The following is a 20,351-nucleotide window of genomic DNA, read 5'->3' on the forward strand; positions in this document are numbered from 1 at the left end:
ACTGACAGTGACAGCTGTTCTTTAGTCTTTTGTATGGATGGTATAGAAAGGATCGCAATCTCTTATGGCAGAATTGTTGTAAAAGTAACCGCGTTAAGCTTTAAATAATAGTTCCTAATCTCTCCGGTGGCGCTAGTTAGGCTCTGGGACATGAGTATAACATGAACCATATAAAGCAACAAATAACCCGACCAAATTACGTAGGTTGTTTTTGGTAGTATTTCGGTGTATGGTGGCGCCGCCTAATTACTGTTTTTTGATGGACACTTTTCATACATAGAGATTTGGCTCCTTTATACAGTCTCCATGGTCTTTTGGACCACCATCAACAGAGGCGCCAACTGGTGAGCAAAAAAACGATAGCCCTCATTTTCGATTCAACAAGCAGATAATTATTATAAATCTAAAATCTCGTATTTTCACTCGTATCGTGTAAAACGCAACCGTACTATTTATAGAATAAAGTTTAATTTTGTTCAATTCAAAATTAGAACTGCTAATCTACTATATTACGTGTCAATGCTCAAATTGATCGCCTCAGTTGAAAAACGTAATATGTCTCGAACTCTTCTTACTTCGTAATATAAACCTAACCATACTAACCTTAAGGTCTACTTCGCAATGATTTTGACGAAGTGGCAATTATTTTAAATGGAACAATTAATTGTTATCGATCGAGTAATTTTCGAGTCCAGAATTGTTAGCAACAAACTTAATTCTGAAATCGATATCTTTGACAACTATGGGTAGTAAAAGGTCTACGTATAATGGACATTATACATTACAGAGGCGTATTGAAATGAAAGGAAGAGTTCGTTATGCTTTGACCCTATTACCAGTTATCTTCGTGTTATAAATTATCACATTAACTATACGGGACAATCAATATACCTACATTTTTCCAGGTTTTTTTACATGTTAAGCCGCCATCAGATGTATCGGAGCGGCCGATGTGCTCAAAAATATCTGAACACGCACTCTGCCTTGACAATAGCCCTAACAGCATTTATACGTCATTATGACGTCGCTGACGTCACTGCTACCTGGGAAAGGAGCACCTTGGCCGCTCCGATATATCTGAATATGGCGATTTTGTTTTTTTTTTCATCTGATTTTGAACACAAAAAACCTTTAAAATTTTATATCATACGTTGAAGTTACTTTCATGCTTTTAAGTAAGAATTTGCTAGTTTGTACCAATAATGTTGGCGTGAGCGTAACTTTTTTCAGGTACAAAATGGCTGTAAACGGGTTATGATGTGCCCCTCGTCAATTTAGTGTAATTAACCTTTTGGACGCCAATGACCGATATATACGCACCGTAGGTTCAACGCCAAATACCGATTAATCGATCATATACCACAGAGCAACATATACCTACTACGTGCATATGCATAAAGTTCAATTTCAGTTTTGACACTTCGGTGACGTGGCATCTGGATGACGGCTTTTGTGTTTGACACGGCGTCGAAAAGGTTAATGAATCTGTTCTTAAGTAAGCTTTAAGGAAGAATTGTTTTATAAATGAGCTATTTTCAACCAAAAGGGTACTTATTGTCGCTTGTCAGTAAGGCGCTATTTCCATATAGCTTCAATTAGATATCAACCTTATCAACCGACAATCAAAAATATTCTCTCATCTTTCAATAGATACTTTATTATGCAACTAATATCATTATAATTATGCATAAATTTCATTACATAAGCAGATTCTCATTATTTAATAAGTCGTAATAATTTATCAGAGCGAAACATTAATTAGGAATTATTTATGCTTTTATAACATTATAATTTAAATTTAACTATCCATATCTGATGTTTTTAGCATTAGTTGAAAGGGACAAAACATATTTTTGTGGTATTTAAAGTTGTTCTTATGGCACTTTTAAGTGTAAAAATTGAGCATAGCACCTTTAAAAAATGTCTACCTATATTTGTCCACATATTATTAATTTTACTATCATAATAATATTGTATATAACCAAAGTATCACAAACAAGCATTTATTTTTTAAGAAGTCAGATAAGAATATAAATTAAAATTGATTAATATAGATAAATTAGATTATACAAAGAAAATTTGGCAATCTAAAAGATTTATATAATTTTCCAGCTATAGGTACTTACCTACATTTTATTTTATTAGCTATAGTTAAAAGTTTATTTACATTCTATAGGTATTAGAAGGTTGTATTAGGCTTTTAGAAAATTATAACTGCACCCAAAATTGGTTTTTATTAAGTACCTATATAACTAAGGTCACAAAATGAAACATTTGTTGGTAACATGAACATATGTAAAAAAAACTATTTTTGTAGCGATTAAATGCTTTTAAAATAAATAACAAATGAAAATGAATTATTCTTCTAAAAAAAACATAAATAAAAACTTGACGACAAAACTACTTCTTCTTTTTATCATCAACTTTAGCCGGCAAGAACAGAGCAACAAACTTCTGCAATAATTCAGTAAATATCAAAGTACCGATAAACACTAAAAGTGTCCCAATCCAATGTCCAAGAGTGAACGGATTCTTAAAGTAAACTATTGAAAACAAAAGTGACACGAACTTTCTTAAAGTCACTGTCAAAGTGACCGTCAAAGACGCACATTCAGTGGTCAAAACATACACTGAACTTATACATAGACCCTGAGTAACTACATATAAAAGCAGCCATAATACTTGTACAGGCATTGTAAAGCCTAGGAAATTTACTGGGGCAGTTTCTGTAGCTAATTTGACATGTCCTATTAAATTTGGAGCTGATGGTAGCCAGATTACCAATGGTAATAAGTGAGCGTAGTACAGCGCTTCCCAAGGATGCTTTCCATGTTTTGTGTATAAGGATTCTTGGAAAATACCCATTCGCGCTGATACGAATAGAGCGAAAGTTAATATGGCTATTCCTAAACACCACCAAAGCCAATCTATGAATTTCAATCTTGCTTCTTCTTCAGCATCTGAATGCGTTTCTCTAGGGGCTTTAACTTCTCCACTCGATTGTATGGTGCATATCGCTATACCAGCAGATATCATGAAGATAGCCAAGTATTTCAACGCTGGGTATTGCTTCTTCAATATCCATACGCCCATTGCCATGTTCGCCATTAGGGATCCCGCTCTAAAAATCATATGCAAAGGCATAGATATGTTGAAATCGAACGCATAGTTGTTAGCCACACTGCTTGTCCAGAAAAATCCAACTAATATCAGGTATTGCTTGAATGGTATATTCCTTTTCGCAGTACCGAATTTTCCAACGGTACAAAAACCGCAAAATGCGATGAATAAGAACTGAAGGAATGTCACCAAATTTCCAGCGCCTGGGTCTTCTTTCACAACCAATTCAAGAAAAACTACGTTGGAACAACATCCAACGAAGACCATACATATGGCCAAAGCTGCCTTGATATTCATTTTGAATCTGAAAAAAAAGAAAAAAATACAAAAAGTTATTCCGATACCGGGAATCGAACCCGAGCCTCCTGGGTGAGAGCCAGGTATCCTAGCCACTAGACCATATCGGATGATGGTAGAATGACCAAATTTTGTTTCTGTTTCAGTTACGTCTCCGACCTAAATAAAAGGTCAATCGATAATCACACATCAACATCATGTAAAAGCATTTTAGTAACACTTAAAAAAACTACGAAGACATTCATTACTAAAATTGATCCGACGCACACACAAATAATGACAATATACAATCACGGAAGCTAAGGGCATCTCCGTTTTGAACCTTCAGTGCATTGAAATACAGTCGATAGTAACACACATTTTGTTTTCCTTGGCTAACCAAGATCGTTAGGTTATCCTTAAAATATGTATTAAAATACGCATGTAACTCTGTTTAACGCCTAATAATAATAAAAACCAATAGAATACTTACATGTTACGTCCAATTTCAGTTCAAATTAGGTTTAATAAACACTCAATTCACATTAAAAACGTCATAATGACAGTCAACACGTTAGACTACTTTGGGGGCTTGCGCTAGTGTGCGTGATAACACAATCGCTGTGTATCTGTGACCGTGGCCTCGAAGCTGTACGCATGCGCGGTGGCGCTCCGTCGGTAAAGCAGATGCGAAGTATGTTTACAAAATAGGTGTATAGATGGCGGTGTAATTAAAATTGTAGGAAGTAAACATTGGGCTATAAGGCCTTGGCGCTCACTGGCATTATTATTTACAGTAATTACCAGTAATTACTATTTATAATAACAAATATTTTCTTAACATGCCTGTTTCTTATGGCGTATCGTATAATCCTGTCACCATTACATGCTTAATTTATTAGGTATCTAATTAATAGCAAAGATAGATATAATAATAGTTAAGAAAATCTGCTGGTAAGAATACCGGCCATACCGGCTGATAGGTATTCTATATGATTATGTTTCAGTCAGGGAGGTAAGAGAAGATAATTAATAGATTATACAAATGGGTCATAAAAAATAAATTGGCTTAAATATCAAGGGCAGAAGCCCCGGTTGTGGCCACTGGCCCGGTTTTGGCCATTTATTGTCTAAATTTAGTAAGTGTATTCGGTATTCGTTATATATCATTACAAACTTAATTCGTTTAACCATAGATACAACGCTTTAAAAACAAAACAAAGATATTATTTTAAGATTATAGTTTCTAATGTTTCTATCAAACTTCAAAATCAAAATTATATTATCTATTTATCAATATTTCAACTGGCGGAAAAAGGTGCTAAGGTGGCCAAAGCCAGGGCATCTGCCCAATATTAAGATTCTTGAGAATGCTTAAAAAATAAACATGCGTTTCATAAATGAGATCCCATATAATAAGTTTATTTTGTAAACATACAATTATTAGATATAAACAGCAAACACTCAACTGTCCAACTGGACCTTTTGTAATAGGGGATATTACTGCAATGTTCTGCCACCAGAGTGCAGAACTAGCCTTTTTAGTAAACCATAGAGTAACTTATACATACTGTACCTTTAACAGGTTTTTGACAAGTTTTCAGAGATAATAAAATATGACATTGATGCATCAAGGCGGTTTGCTTACAGAGGACCTGCCGGGAAACGCGAATACGAATATTCGCTATCTGCCTCTTTATCGCTCGATTATGCAAGAGTGACAGAGATGTTAGATAAAGAAATTTTCTTGTTTCACGATAGAGATTGTGGTAGTGGCGCCCTGGCGCCCCCTATGCAGTTTCTCGTAATATTCCCTAGGGTTGTTTCCACATGCTGAATTTTATAACTAAATCTAGTCAAATAGATACAAAAAGAGTTATCACAATGAATTGGTAACTTAAAGAATATATGTCAATAATAAATAAATACATTACTTCAGTTTAAAAAAAATTACTTCCAAATAGGACAAAATAATGGTACCATTCGATTCCTTACATTTTATTAAAAAATATACTGTATGGCAATATACATAAACGCAATATTTCTCCGACAAACTCGCAATTTCCTTGTTTTCCACGGCTTCTAAGCAATAACGACGTTACATGCTGACGTCACGATGTAATGCCAATTTGTTAGAAGCGTTTCGTCAGTAAAGTGCGGGACTTTGACCATCATTTTTTAGCTTAGCTTAGCATAGCTTTTTTTTTTTCAGAATCCCTAACAAACGCGGAAACAATATAGGCCTTTGTCCTTCAGTACACCTGCATGAAATAAGATCTTTTTCGAGCAAGTGTGATGAAAAAAATATAAACAATATGCCCAATAAAAATCTCATCGCCATTTTTGTAGCAATATCCATTATTACGGATCATTACCCAATCTCACACTCCACTTCACATCACAACTCAAAGTTTATTCATTTCAAAATCTTCCGTCATTCGCCTTGACAACGTCCAATGTTGTTCTCACATTACCCGATATCGGATGTCGGATGGAAGTAAAATGTAAGATAAATGTGTGTTTTTTCTACGCTTCCGATAATATCAGCCATGTCTGAGCCCCTCAGCTCTCGAACCGATAATATTTGTTTGTGTGCGTATGTGTAGACAATGTTTGTTGTAGTGTGCGTGACCGGCTGACCGCTATGAGGGCTACCGCGTTTAATTTCGCCGCTAGGGGCGCTAGTGTAGATGGAGGTCTTTCAAAATGTCAAATGCATAGAAGTTTTAGGGGGTTTCAAGCTTTTTTATCGGGAATTTTCACTCCTTATTCATAATTGTGGTAAATCATTGTCCGTCTTTGATTAATCATGGTAAACAATAGATATAGCTCAATAAATGTTAGTGGTTTAAAAAAAGTACCAACTATGTAAAATTAAACAGGTTGAAAAATGGCACATTTAGACGTTAAAATACCCTTATGTATGATTTTATAAAAATAATCACAGAAGAATTTTGAGATCTGTTTTTCTGGACCTACTTAGACAGTGGCGCCAACTGGTGAGCACAAAAACGGTAGCCCTCATTGACAGCGCCCCCGCGGCCTACACGGATGTACAACCCGGTCACAATATCTGTGCACCTCGCTGGAATGTGGCGCCTCTCCCGCTTCCCCTGTCACCTCTCCGCGCACTCCCCGGTGCGACAGTACGGTTAGCATCTTCGTTGCCGCTTCACCTCCACATTTCTTGAAAAAACTTTTTTTCACACCGTACCCAGACCGCCGATATGACGTCACGAGGTCAGGTGCACAGATATTGTGACCGGGTTGTAGGATCCTACATCCGATATCGGATCGGGCAATGTGAAAACGCTCTAAGGTTCATTTTCGCGTGCTCGCTCGCACGGTTACATCCTCGAGACTAATTGAATTATTCTGGCTCAGCGCGCCCGACTAACGACCTTATTGCCGGCGCGTTATTAAATTTTATTATCCTATGACGAAATTCGTTTGGTCAGATAGTTCTCAATGTTTTGATAGGCTTGTAATAAATGAGACGTTACTTAAGTAGGTACAAGGAGTCCTTTGCATTGCGTACTTTAAAGAAAACATATACTTACCTATACCGTAAGAGCGAAGTCACATTGTCCGATACGATATAGGATGTCGGAAGGAAGTAAAATGTAAGATATATGTGATTCTCTGTAATTATTTATGCATTTAATAATTCATTATTACAAAAAAACTATAAATAACGCAAAAAATGCCCACTGAGGGTTCCGTACTTTTTTGTATTTTTTGTTATGGCGGCAACAGAAATACATCAGCTGTGAAAATTTCAACTGTCTATTAGCTACACGAGATACAGCCTGGTGACAGACAGACGGACAGACGGAAACACGGACAGGCCCGGGTCTGCAACAAACGCCGTAGTCGGACAGAGTCGCACCATAAGGGTTCCTTTTGTAGCTTTTTGGTACGGAACCCTAAAAAAGAAGAAAAAACAATCAACTTAAATAGTAATTTGACAGCTTACGAAATTCGATATTGTAAGCGTTTTTAAAATAATAAAAATCGACAAAATTCAATCAAAATTGACACTTGGCGCGCATAGTCTTTCCCGTTCTTTCTTGCGAAATGTGACAGTGATAACGACAAACCGATGGAACGGCCTTTAAGCGCCGGGTCAGCGCGGGTCAAAGCGGACCTAAGTTCACAAAAATCCAAATTCAAGACTTTTCCCTCCATTTATTTCCTCGTCGTAGCCTTTCCTACTACAAAGAAAGAAAAGAATAATGGGAAAACGCTTGCCTTTTTTTTCCTTGACGGAAAGCAAGAAAAATATTTGGACACGTCGACAAGCCTTAACTTATCGGACTTCAATCCATTTCAAACCTTGACACAAAGACATTAGGAACCTTTTATAACGATTCAAAATTGGGTCCTTTATAGTATCCAGTTTTAATAATAATGCAGCCCGGATTAGGTTGATTTATGGATGTTTTCAGTTGCGTCAAACGTGTTGACATAAAAGAACCTTCTTTCAAATTTGGAACTAGGAAGTTTATGGGAGCGTTTACAGAGTTTGATTGATGTTGTTGTTGGTGCGTTCAGGAAGTTTGTTGTGTGACCCAGTTTTGAAGACACACTATCACAGTTTTGACAAAACTGGAAGTATTTTAATTTACGTGTCCTCATAAGACGTGATGAGCAATGAGGGCTATCGTTTTTTTGCTCACCAGTTGGCGCCTCTGTTGATGGTGGTCCAAAAGACTAAAGAACAGCTGTCAGTCATTGAAGTGACAAGTGACATTTGACATTTCGAACTATGGAAAAGACCACCATCTACACTAGCGCCCCTAGCGGCGAATTCATACGCCTTAACTCCTAATTATTGTTGGTTTGTTCACGTCTTTTGTTTTGTTTTTGATCTCTGTTGACGCCGAACGCTCCGTGCAGCGTCACATTATTTATATATATTATACATCCACGATTCTATAACCCTTGAAGTGGCAAGAACCAGCTCGCGGACAATTTAAGTCATTTAAATTTGGAATTTCAAATTTGATTAATTAAAATAAAATCTAAATTCCTTTAACTCAAGTGACGTATGCCACTTGAAAGGATAAAATGTGGCGATGCATGCAACCAAAACTATACAAGTCCTAAAACTAGTACTTTTAAGGTACATCTAAGTACTATGTGTCTACGTATTATGAATATTTATGAACTAGTAAACGTATTCACATATTGATATCCGAAGAATATCCGAAAGATGAATAATATCCGAAGAAGAAGTAAGTGATATAGATATAGTTCTCCGACATTTACAGCAAAACTAAACGCCGAAAACATACAAGTTTTCAACTATAATCAGGAATTATGGCTTAGCTAAGTTTTAACAACTATCCCGGTTTTAATGGAATACTTGACCGACTTTCCTGACGGGGTAAGAATAATAACCACTTGAGCAAAATGTCGCTGTTGCGATTTTATCTAAAAGTTTACCTAAAGGCAGTTTGGGAGAGCTTTTTCGCTTCGTTGCGCGTTGGAGAAAGGAAATAATGCGCGTAAAATAACCCTTTTCTGTTTAAACCGGGGTTCCTTTGTTTGACATAATTATTGAAAGTCATAATGTAATGATTGTCATATTATCATTGTTTAATGGTAATCCTGAAAGGTTACGCGTTTCTGAGAAAAATCAAATTATGACTGATGAAAATGTGGACAAACAATACATTGACTTAAGACTTTATGGGAAACAATAGAAACCCGTTTAAACCGTTTTAACCTAGTTAGCCCCTCTTCTTCTCATAGTCGTGGTCAAGGTTGTACGGTCTGTTTTAGGGTTCCGTACCTCAAAAGGAAATAACGAAACCCTTATATGATCACTTTTTTGTCCGTCCGTCCGTCCGTCTGTCTGTCAAGACCCTTTATCTCGGAAACGAGTAGACAAATTTCACGATTACACCCCCTTGAAGCTGTGAAAAAATCAAACTTTTGCAACATCGATAATGGGTATTGCTAATCACTGCTAAATACCATAACTGTAACATGTGACCATCACTACCCTCATGTAAATTACCCGTAAACTAGCAAACAATCACGAAACGCCTCATTACGAGCCGGCTCGCAATAAACACGTGAGGAAATATTGATAATGGCTCATTAACAAAATACAGCTAATCGCTACATTAATACTAATGAAAGTAATGAATATTTTGATATTTATTGAATAGAATAGAATAAGAATTTATTCGTAAGCACAAACAAACAAACATTACATAATATAAAAGATAACATAAAATAAGATTAAAGTGCCACGAAATGGCCTCATCTCAGCATGTTGCTGGTGACTTCTAGTGCTGATCTTCCGATGAGACCATCAGGTGAGGAGAATCACGGAAGGTAACAGACAAGAAGAAAAGATACATAAAATAACATACAATGAACAAATAGCTAAAAAAATATAAATATGATTGCTGGTCGGAAAGGCGAATAGTTAAGTATAAACAGAGCAAAAAGTCAAACTTTCATGTTTGAGTTAGATTGGTTGCCTTCCTTCGATTAGTCAAGACATTGAGTAACTTATACTAGAGCGGTACTGTCATAGTAAAGTAACCCAAGTAAATTCACTGCCATCTATCGACACACCTTAAAACTAAAAATGAAGATTTATAAAAATACGTTAAAATGTATTTAAATATGGATAAATGATTATTTTATTTGTATTTTTTTTTTATATGATTTTGAATTTTTGACCCATGTTCTTTCACTGATGTGCGTTAAAATTATAAATAACAAACGAAACCGTCAGCGCCCTCTATACGAGAGTAGGCCAAAACTAGTGGCGCCCTCTGATCGTGAATCAAATTTTCTTGATTTTCGAGGCACGTTTTTTCCTTAGACTGTATCCATCTATTACGGAGTTATATCTATCTTTGGTCAAGAGAATAGATTCCAATGAAATCCGCTGGTCGCTCGCAACATGCGCAAGTAACGCAATACTGTGCATTCCTAACTCCACACAACTTGTCGCACTTTATGCGGTCAGAATTCTACTCGTATAAATTGTAATTGTATTTTAAGTTTTAAGATACATAATTGTCTTTTGTCAATGTTTAACTTGCCCCGTAAACAAGTCTGGCAGTCATGAGTCGAACAAAAAAATATACCCTCATATATTCCTATTACCAAAGATAGATATAACTCCGTAATAGATAGATACAGTCTAAGGAAAAAACGTGCCTCGAAAATCAAAAAAATTTGATTCTCGTTCAGAGGGCGCTACTAGTTTTGGCCTACAGTCGAATAGATGGCGTTGACGGTTTCGTTTGTTATTTAACAATTTATCTATATTTAAATACATTTTATCGTATTTTTATAAATCTTCATTTTTAGTTTTAAAGTGTGTCGACAGATGGCAGTGAATTTACTGAGGTTACAAAATTTACTATGACAGTACCGCTCTAGTATAAGTTACTCTATGCTATTACTAACCAATTAAATCTAAACCTTACGTTAAGACCATTAGGGTCGATTCTTAGTTTTATTCTTGTATTTAATTTTAGTTCACATGAAAATGCAATTGTTTATTGTTAAACATTATCATAAGTGCTTGCTTATTGCGTTATTTGTAAATAATTACTTTAAGTTAGCTATTTATAAGTTGTCTTATAAGCGAAATTTCTGTAATTTCTTAGACAATAAATTTCTTTAAACCGAAGATATGTAAGCCATTTTCCGAAAAACCTCTCTTTTTTCTAAACTATAATATAAATATAAACATACACGAAGCCTGTTAGCTGATTTGTTTTTGCTGCGTTGCTGATCACGAACTAAGAATGGACTTGTTTTTAGGGTTCCGTACCCAAAGGGTAAAAACGGGACCCTATTACTAAGACTCCGCTGTCCGTCTGTCCGTCCGTCTGTCCATCTGTCCGTCTGTCTGTCACCAGGCTGTATCTCATGAACCGTGATAGCTAGACAGTTGAAATTTTCACAGATGATGTATTTCTGTTGCCGCTATAACAACAAATACTAAAAACAGAATAAAATAAATATTTAAGTGGGGCTCCCATACAACAAACGTGATCTATTTGCCGTTTTTTTGCGCAATGGTACGGAACCCTTCGTACGCGAGTCCAACTCACTCTCGCACTTGGCCGGTTTTTTACTGTTAATCTAAATTGTACCTATATGGAAATAAATAGTTATGTTTTAAAAAATATATAAACATTTATTAAAACTTTATTGCACAAATTTACACAAAAAGAGTACAAATGGCGGACTTAACGCTATATAATAGTATGTAGTTATATGAAGAGAGTGTATAAGGGAGAGGTAGAAACGGGAGTTGGAAGGGGCAGACCTCGGCGGACTTTCTCTGATCAGATCGGGGAAATCCTGAAGAAAGGCCAGGTCAAGAGCACCCTAAACCGGCGAGCGTGTATGAGGAATGTTATGAAAGTGAAGGAAGCGAAAGAGGTATGTCAGGATCGTAGCAAGTGGAAATCCGTGGTCTCTGCGTACCCCTCCGGGAAATAGGCGTGATTATATGTATGTATATGTATGTATGTATGTATGTAGTTATATGATTTAGAGTCGTCGCTGTCAACATTGCGCAAATAAAAATAATAACTTTTTAAACTTAATTTAATCATGATGACAAGAAATAAAGATATGTTCCAATATGACTACCTTTTCCTTTCTTATTCTAACAGATTCTTCCTTTCTTTCATTCGTGTATGTCTATTATTTAGTCTACAAGTAGTAAATGAACTATTACGTAAAGATATGTCTTCCCTTCGATTGGTCAACAGATTCTTATAAAATCCGCTAGTCGCTTGCAACATGGGCGCATCTAAGACCGCTCAAGTAATGCAATAACGGGCATTCCTAACTACACACAATTGCTGCGACAATACCGTGTGCGGTCGGCATTCGCCAAATTGTACGTGTTTAGATGCATGGCCGAATGGGCTGATAAAAGTTCATTGTAAAAGTGGATCCCTTAGTCAAAATTGGAAGGTAAATTTACTCGTAGACATAGGTCATACCGTAAAATGGGGTGAGTAGGGTTCGCGGGGAGAGTTGGGTTATGAATGGGGAGAGAAGGTAGGTATGAAAGGGAGGTGAGATAGGTTTTTAGAGCTACTGCCACAAAAATAATGTATTCCAATTTAAAATGGAGCTATAGTAATACTCATAATAAAAAAAAACGATCCAAAAATCTTCTAAAATCACCTTTGTATGAAAACCCCTCTCACCCGGGTGAGGTGGTTTTTCCTGTTTATCGTCAAAGTTATCAAATGGAACTACCCAAAATAAAATTAAAATTAAAATACAAACGTCCGGAACACTTATTATATACACTATACACTATTCAGTTTGCATATGTAAAAATAAAATGTTATTGAGGTTTGAATGTCAATTTTGCTCCTACTCACCCCATTTTACGGTACTGTGCAACTTTTAATTTGGGACCAATTGGTTCTCTCTCTTCTCCGATGTTATTGGTTGATTCCCGCACGTCTCCTCTCATGTCTGTTCATCTCCGCAATTTAAAAATAATATTTAATGAAAAAGCCCCCATTTTCTTAAACTTTGCTAATTTAATGATTACAATCTGTGCAGAAACACGTGTGAAGATTACGAACTGTGATTAAAACCTCCCAAGCATGCCCCTCACGCTAAAAGCAAGAATAATAGCCGAGATCTCAAGAAGCTGACAATAGCGAGGCCTTGGACATGCTAACCTTTACACGAAACACGACTTTTTGATGCTAAAGAGTCTATTGTTTCCCATATAGTTTTAAGTCATAATGTATTGTTTGTCCACATTTTCGTTAGTCATAATTTGGTTTTTCTCAGAAACGCGTAACTTTTCAGGATTGCCATAAAACAAACCTAACCTAACCTAAGGAAATTCCTGAAAAGTTAGCCGTTTTACAATTAAATATGACAATCATTACATTATGACTTTCAATAATTATATGGTCAAACAAAGGGATCCCGATGCTAAAACTAGTGTTTTGAAATGTGAATTAACTTTTCTATACACTGATAACATTTGAATAGGTTTTAGGTTCAAACAACTTGAATAGCAGCTAGTAAAGAGACCGATGCAATTTTAACAATGTGTTATGTTTTGATACAATCTAGAGGCCAATTCAAACTCAAACTGACATTCTGATATCTAAATTATATAATTTGGTTTGAAATTCTAGGCCCATGGGGTCCCACCGCGCATAACAAGTTATTTCGGTACAAATCCTAGATATTTATCAGTACTGTTTTTACTCACTATTATTTTTAGTCGCTTTTGGCGACATGTTTCGGATTCTTTGGGAATCCATCCTCAGGCACGAGTGTCCGCGGCGGTTGTACGTCGTACACTGCCCGCGCCGCCCGCCTCAGTGCACGACGTACAACCGCCGCGGACACTCTTGCCTGAGGATGGATTCCCAAAGAATCCGAAACATGTCGCCAAAAGCGACTAAAAATAATAGTGAGTAAAAACCGTACTGATAAATATTTTGAAATATGTCTCACGATAGTTTAAGTGCGAAATCCTAGATATCTAGATAAGTACACGTTTGCCGTGACGCATTTAAATGTAGGTCACCACTGACGTGACTGCGATACCGATTTAACAAACCTGTTTCAGACGTAACTAAAAATGCTTCAGCAATATCCTTTTACTTTTTAAATATAGCGGTTATCTAGCTGTTTTATTTACTTAATTATATATAAATTGTTCTGGTTTTAGCTAGAAGAGTAGGTACACCACCAACACCACCAGTGAAACCTGTGTCGAAACGTCGTCGGTAAATAAAGGTAACAAAATAAATTCGCGATAGACACGATTTTAAATGTGATTTAATAAGAGTAGGTAAGTCCTAATTATATTTACAGTACATACGGTGCTACTTTACCGCACTAGTGCGATAATTAGCACATTACGTAACTATGTCGAAAATAAAACGGCCATATGTACTGTAAAACGTTGTACGATACATGTGCGAATAGGTAATTCGCAACTCGTGTCGATTTAAAACACTCCCTTCTGTGGTCTTTTAATTTAATTTGCACTTGTATCTTAATGTACTATTATGAGCGCTTTATTAACTAAGATGTTTGTGGCAGGTGAAGATACGGCGAACGCGCTTTGGGATATTTTAACTATAGTACTCACTTGCGTTGAGCGCACGAGCAGTAATTACATGCGTTGAGTGGTACGCGCTCGAGCGCACCTCATAACGCCCTCCTGACATGCAAGCAACATATTGTACGATGTACTCGTGATGTGGTACTTACTTGCGTTGAGTGGTACCACGGGGCGCGAGAGGTACGCGCCCGCGTACGCGTGCTGCGCGTACCCTGCCAGCGTACTAGCACATTGGTTCACAGAGATTGGTTGGTTGGTTTGTATGTATGTATTATAACTTACTTGCGTTAAGTGGTACCGCGGGGCGCGAGAGGTACGCGCCCGCGTACGCGTGCCGCGCGTACCCTGCCAGCGTGCTAGCACATTGGTTCACGGGGATTGGTTGGTTGGTTTGGAGCTGAAACAAACAGAAAAGGAATTTAGTTTGAATCGTACACGTGTAAAAAGTACCGTAGTTTTGTTGGTTTTATTTTAGGGCTACTAAAATATAGATACTTTAAGATTAAACTTTTAATTTGTCAGAAAAATGGTCCTTCGAACCAAGTATAATATGTGTTACTTATTTTCTTTGAGGGTTTTTAAACTATTTAAAGCAAAGAAGGTACTTAAAATCGTGAATCATATTAATTAACATATCATATAAGTAGCCTAAATATTAACGAATATTATTTCCCACGTTATCTGCAAAACCTTACCTAGACCTTACTGTACGTGTAAAGAAAAAATAATAATTTGAATTGAATACACAACGTATCATGGAGACTGTATAAAGGAGCCAAATCTCTATGTATGAAAAGTGTCCATCAAAAAACGGTAATTAGGCGGCGCCACCATACACCGAAATACTACCAAAAACAACCTACGTAATTTGGTCGGGTTATTTGTTGCCTTATATGGTTCATGTTATACTCATGTCCCAGAGCCTAACTAGCGCCACCGGAGAGATTAGGAACTATTATTTAAAGCTTAACGCGGTCACTTTTACAACAATTCTGCCATAAGAGATTGCGATCCTTCCTATACCATCCATACAACGTATGAAATTCATATAAATTTTAAGGTAATAAATTAAATAAAGTAATTTAACCGTGCTGAATATTTCAACCCTCAATTTGTACAGGTCGTTTTGACCTGATATGATTAAAGTTTTGATGTTGTATTGTACATTGTAAATTAGGTCAGCAAGGGTTCAAAATAAGGGGCCCCAACCACAAGCAAACTTCTCAATTTTCTCTAGTAACCTCTGCCTTAATGTTTGTCTAAGTAAAAGGTACTTTTGTCATAAAGGCTTATTTAATCGACCTAATAATTTGTAATTTCCATTTAACAATATTGTGCGTATGGTATCTTTTACCAAGTACGATAAGATAAGATAAGATAAGATAATCGTTTATTTGATAAAACACGAGTTACATATAGGATGTAAATATGTACAAATTCAGTTCTTTACATGTCTGGCCGGAATTTCAGCATTCAAATATTTATCACAAAAATAATTACAAATATTAAATAAGAAGTACAGAAAAATGTAATGTAATGTAAGTAAGAAAAGGAGTGAGCAAGTAGGAGCCAAGCAAATAAGTGAATGAGTCGTAAAATAATTTAAAATATGATTTATGTCAGTTTACTCTTTCTTATTCTTTAACATATACGGTTGTAGAAAACCGTAGCATGTGGATCGTAGAAGTGTCATTAAATTTGTATGGTAGGCGTAGGGGGCTACGCGACGTAGTCTACGATTGCTACGGATGCTACGAGTGGGTATGGTAGGCAAAAACAATTGAATAAACAATACAAGTTCAAAGAATAATTTATAATAGCATTTATAATAGATGATAAATGGTTTTTTTTTTAAACCACGTCGGTGGCAATCAAGCATACGGCCCGCCTGATGGTAAGCAGTTACCGTAGCCTATGGACGCCTGCAACACCGGAGATATTACACGCGCGTTGCCGACCCTTTAAAATAGTCTTAATTTAGAATATTGCGACACCAGGGCCCACTTGCATCATTCCACTAACCCGGTTAGCATGGTTACCAGTACAATTTGAGACTGGGTTAACGGTTTAACCGCTCTAAACCCGGGTTAGTGGGATGGTGCACGTGGCCCTAGGTGCCCATTTCTAAATTAAAATTAAAATTTGAGTTTGTTATTATTGTCACGACTGACTTTCAGGGCAACTCGAACGTACAATTCATGATTCGGTCAAATATACTAATAAAGTACGGAATCCTCGGTGCACGAGTCCGACTCGCACTTGGCCGGTTTTTATTTTAATTTCAATTTATTTCAAATTTCTCTTTGTGGTTTCACATTGCCGTATTTTATTAGTAATACTGTAATTCTGTGTAACTAGTTTTTAATACATCATCTTCCTCGCGTTATCCCGGCATTTTTGTCACGGCTCCTGGGAGCCTGGGGTCCGCTTGGCAACTAATCCCTAGAATTGGCGTAGGCACTAGTTTTTACGAAAGCGACTGCCATCTGACCTTCCAACCCAGAGGGGAATCTAGGCCTTATTGGGATTAGTCCGGTTTCCTCACGATGTTTTCCTTCACCGAAAAGCGACTGGTGAATATCAAATGATATTTCGTACATAAGTTAAGAAAAACTCATTGGTACGAGCCGGGGTTTGAACCCGCAACCTCCGGATTGAAAGTCGCACGCTCTTACCGCTAGGCCACCAGCGCTTGTCCGATAGGCCACCAGCGCTTGTTAACTAGTTTTTAATACATAATATAATAACTAAATAAATAACTAGCATATTATTATTATTCTACTCAGGCACGTAGTTATGCTAGTTTAGTGTTTCTTTAACAAAACAGAACAAATAAGCAGTCGGCATGTGTTTTGTAGTGCGTCATCAAAGTTGCACGGTAGGCTGTTCGCTAGGACCAAGCTGCCGCGTGTACCGTCAGCAAAACAACACTATACTTTAATATAGTTGGTCAAGCAAATCTTGTCAGTAAATAAGAACAAAAAAACTACACTCATCCCCTTCTTCCGGGCGCCAGCACCAGTGCAAGACAAAGACAGTAAGACTCTCTCCGTCTACGCCCGAAATGAGACAGTCCCTTGACAAACTATAATTTTATACATTCGACCATCCTGATAGTAAGTATAACATTCGGCCTTCCTGATCGTAAAGGGTCATCGAATCTTAAGGACGGAGAGATGGGCCCGGAAAATGGTAAAATTTAACAAGAGCGATCAAACTAGCCCGTCCATCAATGAACAGCTGTCATACGCCGGGGTCTACGGATAATATAGCACATTAACAATAGTAATTAGTATTATCACATCATTTTATTATTTATTGAACAAAACAGAACAAATAAGCAGGCGGCACGTGTGTCATCATATTTGCACGGTAGGTTGTAATTGTTTCTAAAGAACGCCAGGAACAATATTCGAATATTAAAATTGATTAATGCATTTTCTTATATCGTTATACTGGTACAATCGAAATATACTCAAGGCAAATCTTGTCAAAATTATACAGGAGAGAAAATAGTAAATTTTGTACATACTTTAGTGTTTACACGCTGCAGTTTGTCAACATGCACAATAATAAGAAAACAATTACGAGTTCTACAATACAACTTTAAAAAAACCGGATAAGTGCGAGTCTGACTCGCCCACCGAGGGTTCCGTACTTTTTAGTATTTGTTGTTATAGCGGCAACAGAAATACATCATCTGTGAAAGTTTCAACTGCCTAGCTATCACGGTTCTCCTGGTGACAGACAGACAGACGGACAGTGGAGTCTTAGGTCCCGTTATTACCCTTTGGGTACGGAACCCTAAAAATCACTTCATCGGTACAAATATTCTAGCTTGTTTTGCCGACGCTAGCGTAACTTTCCGTCGCCGCGAGTACGGTCGACAATAAAATGCATATTAGATAACGTGTTTTGTGGCCCGCACGTGATTTCGACGCTGACTGTACGAGTATTAGTGGAATTTACGCGTGTTTGTATCATTGTTACTTGTAGTGTTACATTACAATTGGGGCACAAAATAAGTAATAGTATTAATAATTCAGAACGGCCACGCACCGGCCCGCCCCGACTCGAATTTGCCCCGCGACAGCAGATTGACGGCCGTTTGCCGGCCGCTCAGTACTATTTTTAAGCAACTTACTCACACTATGACGCATGACGCATGTACAGACGTGCCGTTCGCACAAAGAAACGCAAGTGATTTTTGATGTAGCGTGTCCGCGCTGTGATTGGCGTTAGGACACTTTGGCATGTAATGATTGAATAAAGATCTCTTTTTTGCATTTTACGCAATATCACTGACAGAACAATCAGTAGCAGAAGCAGAAACAGGCAATGTGCGCAAAATTATCTAAACGTTTTGAAGTCACATGCGTCCGCAAATAAGCCGCTCCCATACAATCGAAATTACGCTCTCATTTTGAAATGACAATGTATTTCTGTTGCCGCTATAACAACAAACACTAAAAAGTGATCCCTCGGTGGGTGAGTACGACTCGCACTAAACTTGTGACGGTTTTTAAGTTTATAAAGCGCAGGGGATTTTAGTGGGTATTCTCCTCCTTTCTCTTTGACTAACAGAGGGAGCCTTGGGAGGAGCGAGTCCCACATACCACCCCTCCCCCTCAATGGGCTTCCCCATTGCCCGGGGGGCGAGATGCGTAAATGCATTTACCCCTGCGTCAAAAAAAAAAGGTCTACAGCTCACAGATCCACTAGTCCTAATCCATACTTATTATTATAAATGCGAGTCTGTCTGTCTGTCTGTGTGTCTTCACGCTTAAACCGCTGAATCGATTTAGATGAAATTTGGCATAGAGATAGGTTGAGTCCCTGAGAAGGACATAGGATAGTTTTTATCCCGAAAATCATCCCTTAAGAAAGTAAAAAGCGGGGTGGAATTGAGATAATTAATGAAATGTCTGCTAATTTGTGTGCATAATATGCTCAAAATGAATAATTGCTATAAGACTTTCTCCAGGCGCTATTCGTACTCTAGCTGGGGTTACTAAGTCCACGCAGACGAAGTCGCGGGCAAAAGCTAGGAGTTTAAAAATAGAAGGTACGTATCAATTCACACGAACACATCCAAAACTGTAACACCGATTGACCCGATTGCAAAAGCTAATGATGTAACAGTAATCCATTAGAATCGATTGCCAGCGCTATTAGGCGATTGCTGATAATGAAATGGACGATCGATCGCTTGGTACGCAGATTTACTTGTTACATTGATTTCTACTTTGGTAGGTAATAGTTTCACCACCAGGCTTTTTAGTACCACCACCAAGCTTTCAACCACGTGTCTCCGGAGAGTTCTTGATTTCTTCGGTAACATAGCCAGGAAGACTGGAGACAACCTGGAGAAACTAATGGTAACTGGTTCGGTGGAAGGAAAGAGAAGGGGCCGCAGTCCAACTCGGTGGTCCGACCAGGTTAGCAAATCGCTATCCATCAAGGTCCATGATGCCTTAGAAGTCGCAAGAGATCGGAATGCTTGGAAATCTGCTATCCGGAATCATGTGCTCCACGTAGGAGGTCACGACCCTCAGCACTGAGGAGAACGAAGCAAGGAGGAGGAGGGAGGTAATAGTTGTAGATGAAGGGATAAGACGTGTAATATTATAACAGTTTTTAATCATTAACGGTTAGTTTGACTAGACTTATATTGACCATAGAATATCGGGAGCTAGAAAAAAATACAAAAGGTAATCACGGTCCATATCCCGGTCAATATAAGTCGTGTAATATATTACTAGCTTTTGCCCGCGACTTCGTCTGCGTGGATTTAGTAATTTGGGTACCTTAATTCTTAAACAAATCTGCTTTTTAATACATCCTT

At 37.4% G+C, this 20,351-nt stretch overlaps 2 protein-coding genes and 1 non-coding gene across 6 annotated transcripts in view; all 3 read right to left on the reverse strand.

Moving 5' to 3' along the window:
- The window catches only part of LOC134745942 (UDP-xylose and UDP-N-acetylglucosamine transporter), a 486,381-nt gene extending 482,342 nt beyond the window's left edge, over positions 1-4,039 (reverse strand). Inside the window, exons 1-2 of one of the 2 annotated variants that reach the window (XM_063680085.1) lie at positions 3,890-4,039; positions 2,389-3,424 (exon numbers count right to left, since the gene is read on the reverse strand). In XM_063680085.1, the coding sequence (XP_063536155.1) occupies positions 2,401-3,417 (1,017 nt within the window). In that variant the 5' untranslated portion in view covers positions 3,418-3,424; positions 3,890-4,039 and the 3' untranslated portion in view covers positions 2,389-2,400. Of the gene's footprint in view, positions 1-1,039; positions 3,425-3,889 lie in introns of those variants that run through there. The other variant, XM_063680084.1, reaches the window with a different exon arrangement.
- Positions 1-20,351, reverse strand: part of LOC134745923 (calmodulin-binding transcription activator 2) — a 270,209-nt gene that overhangs the window by 156,806 nt on the left and 93,052 nt on the right. For 2 of the 3 annotated variants that reach the window (XM_063680037.1, XM_063680038.1), the window contains exon 2: positions 14,789-14,903. The gene's annotated coding sequence lies outside the window, so the exon portion shown is untranslated. The other variant, XM_063680039.1, reaches the window with a different exon arrangement.
- On the reverse strand, positions 3,456-3,527 carry Trnae-cuc (transfer RNA glutamic acid (anticodon CUC)). The gene has a single exon. It is a non-coding gene; the product is annotated as a tRNA-Glu (tRNA).

The sequence above is a fragment of the Cydia strobilella genome, chromosome 12, assembly GCF_947568885.1.
Source record: "Cydia strobilella chromosome 12, ilCydStro3.1, whole genome shotgun sequence".
Lineage (NCBI taxonomy): Eukaryota > Metazoa > Arthropoda > Insecta > Lepidoptera > Tortricidae > Cydia > Cydia strobilella.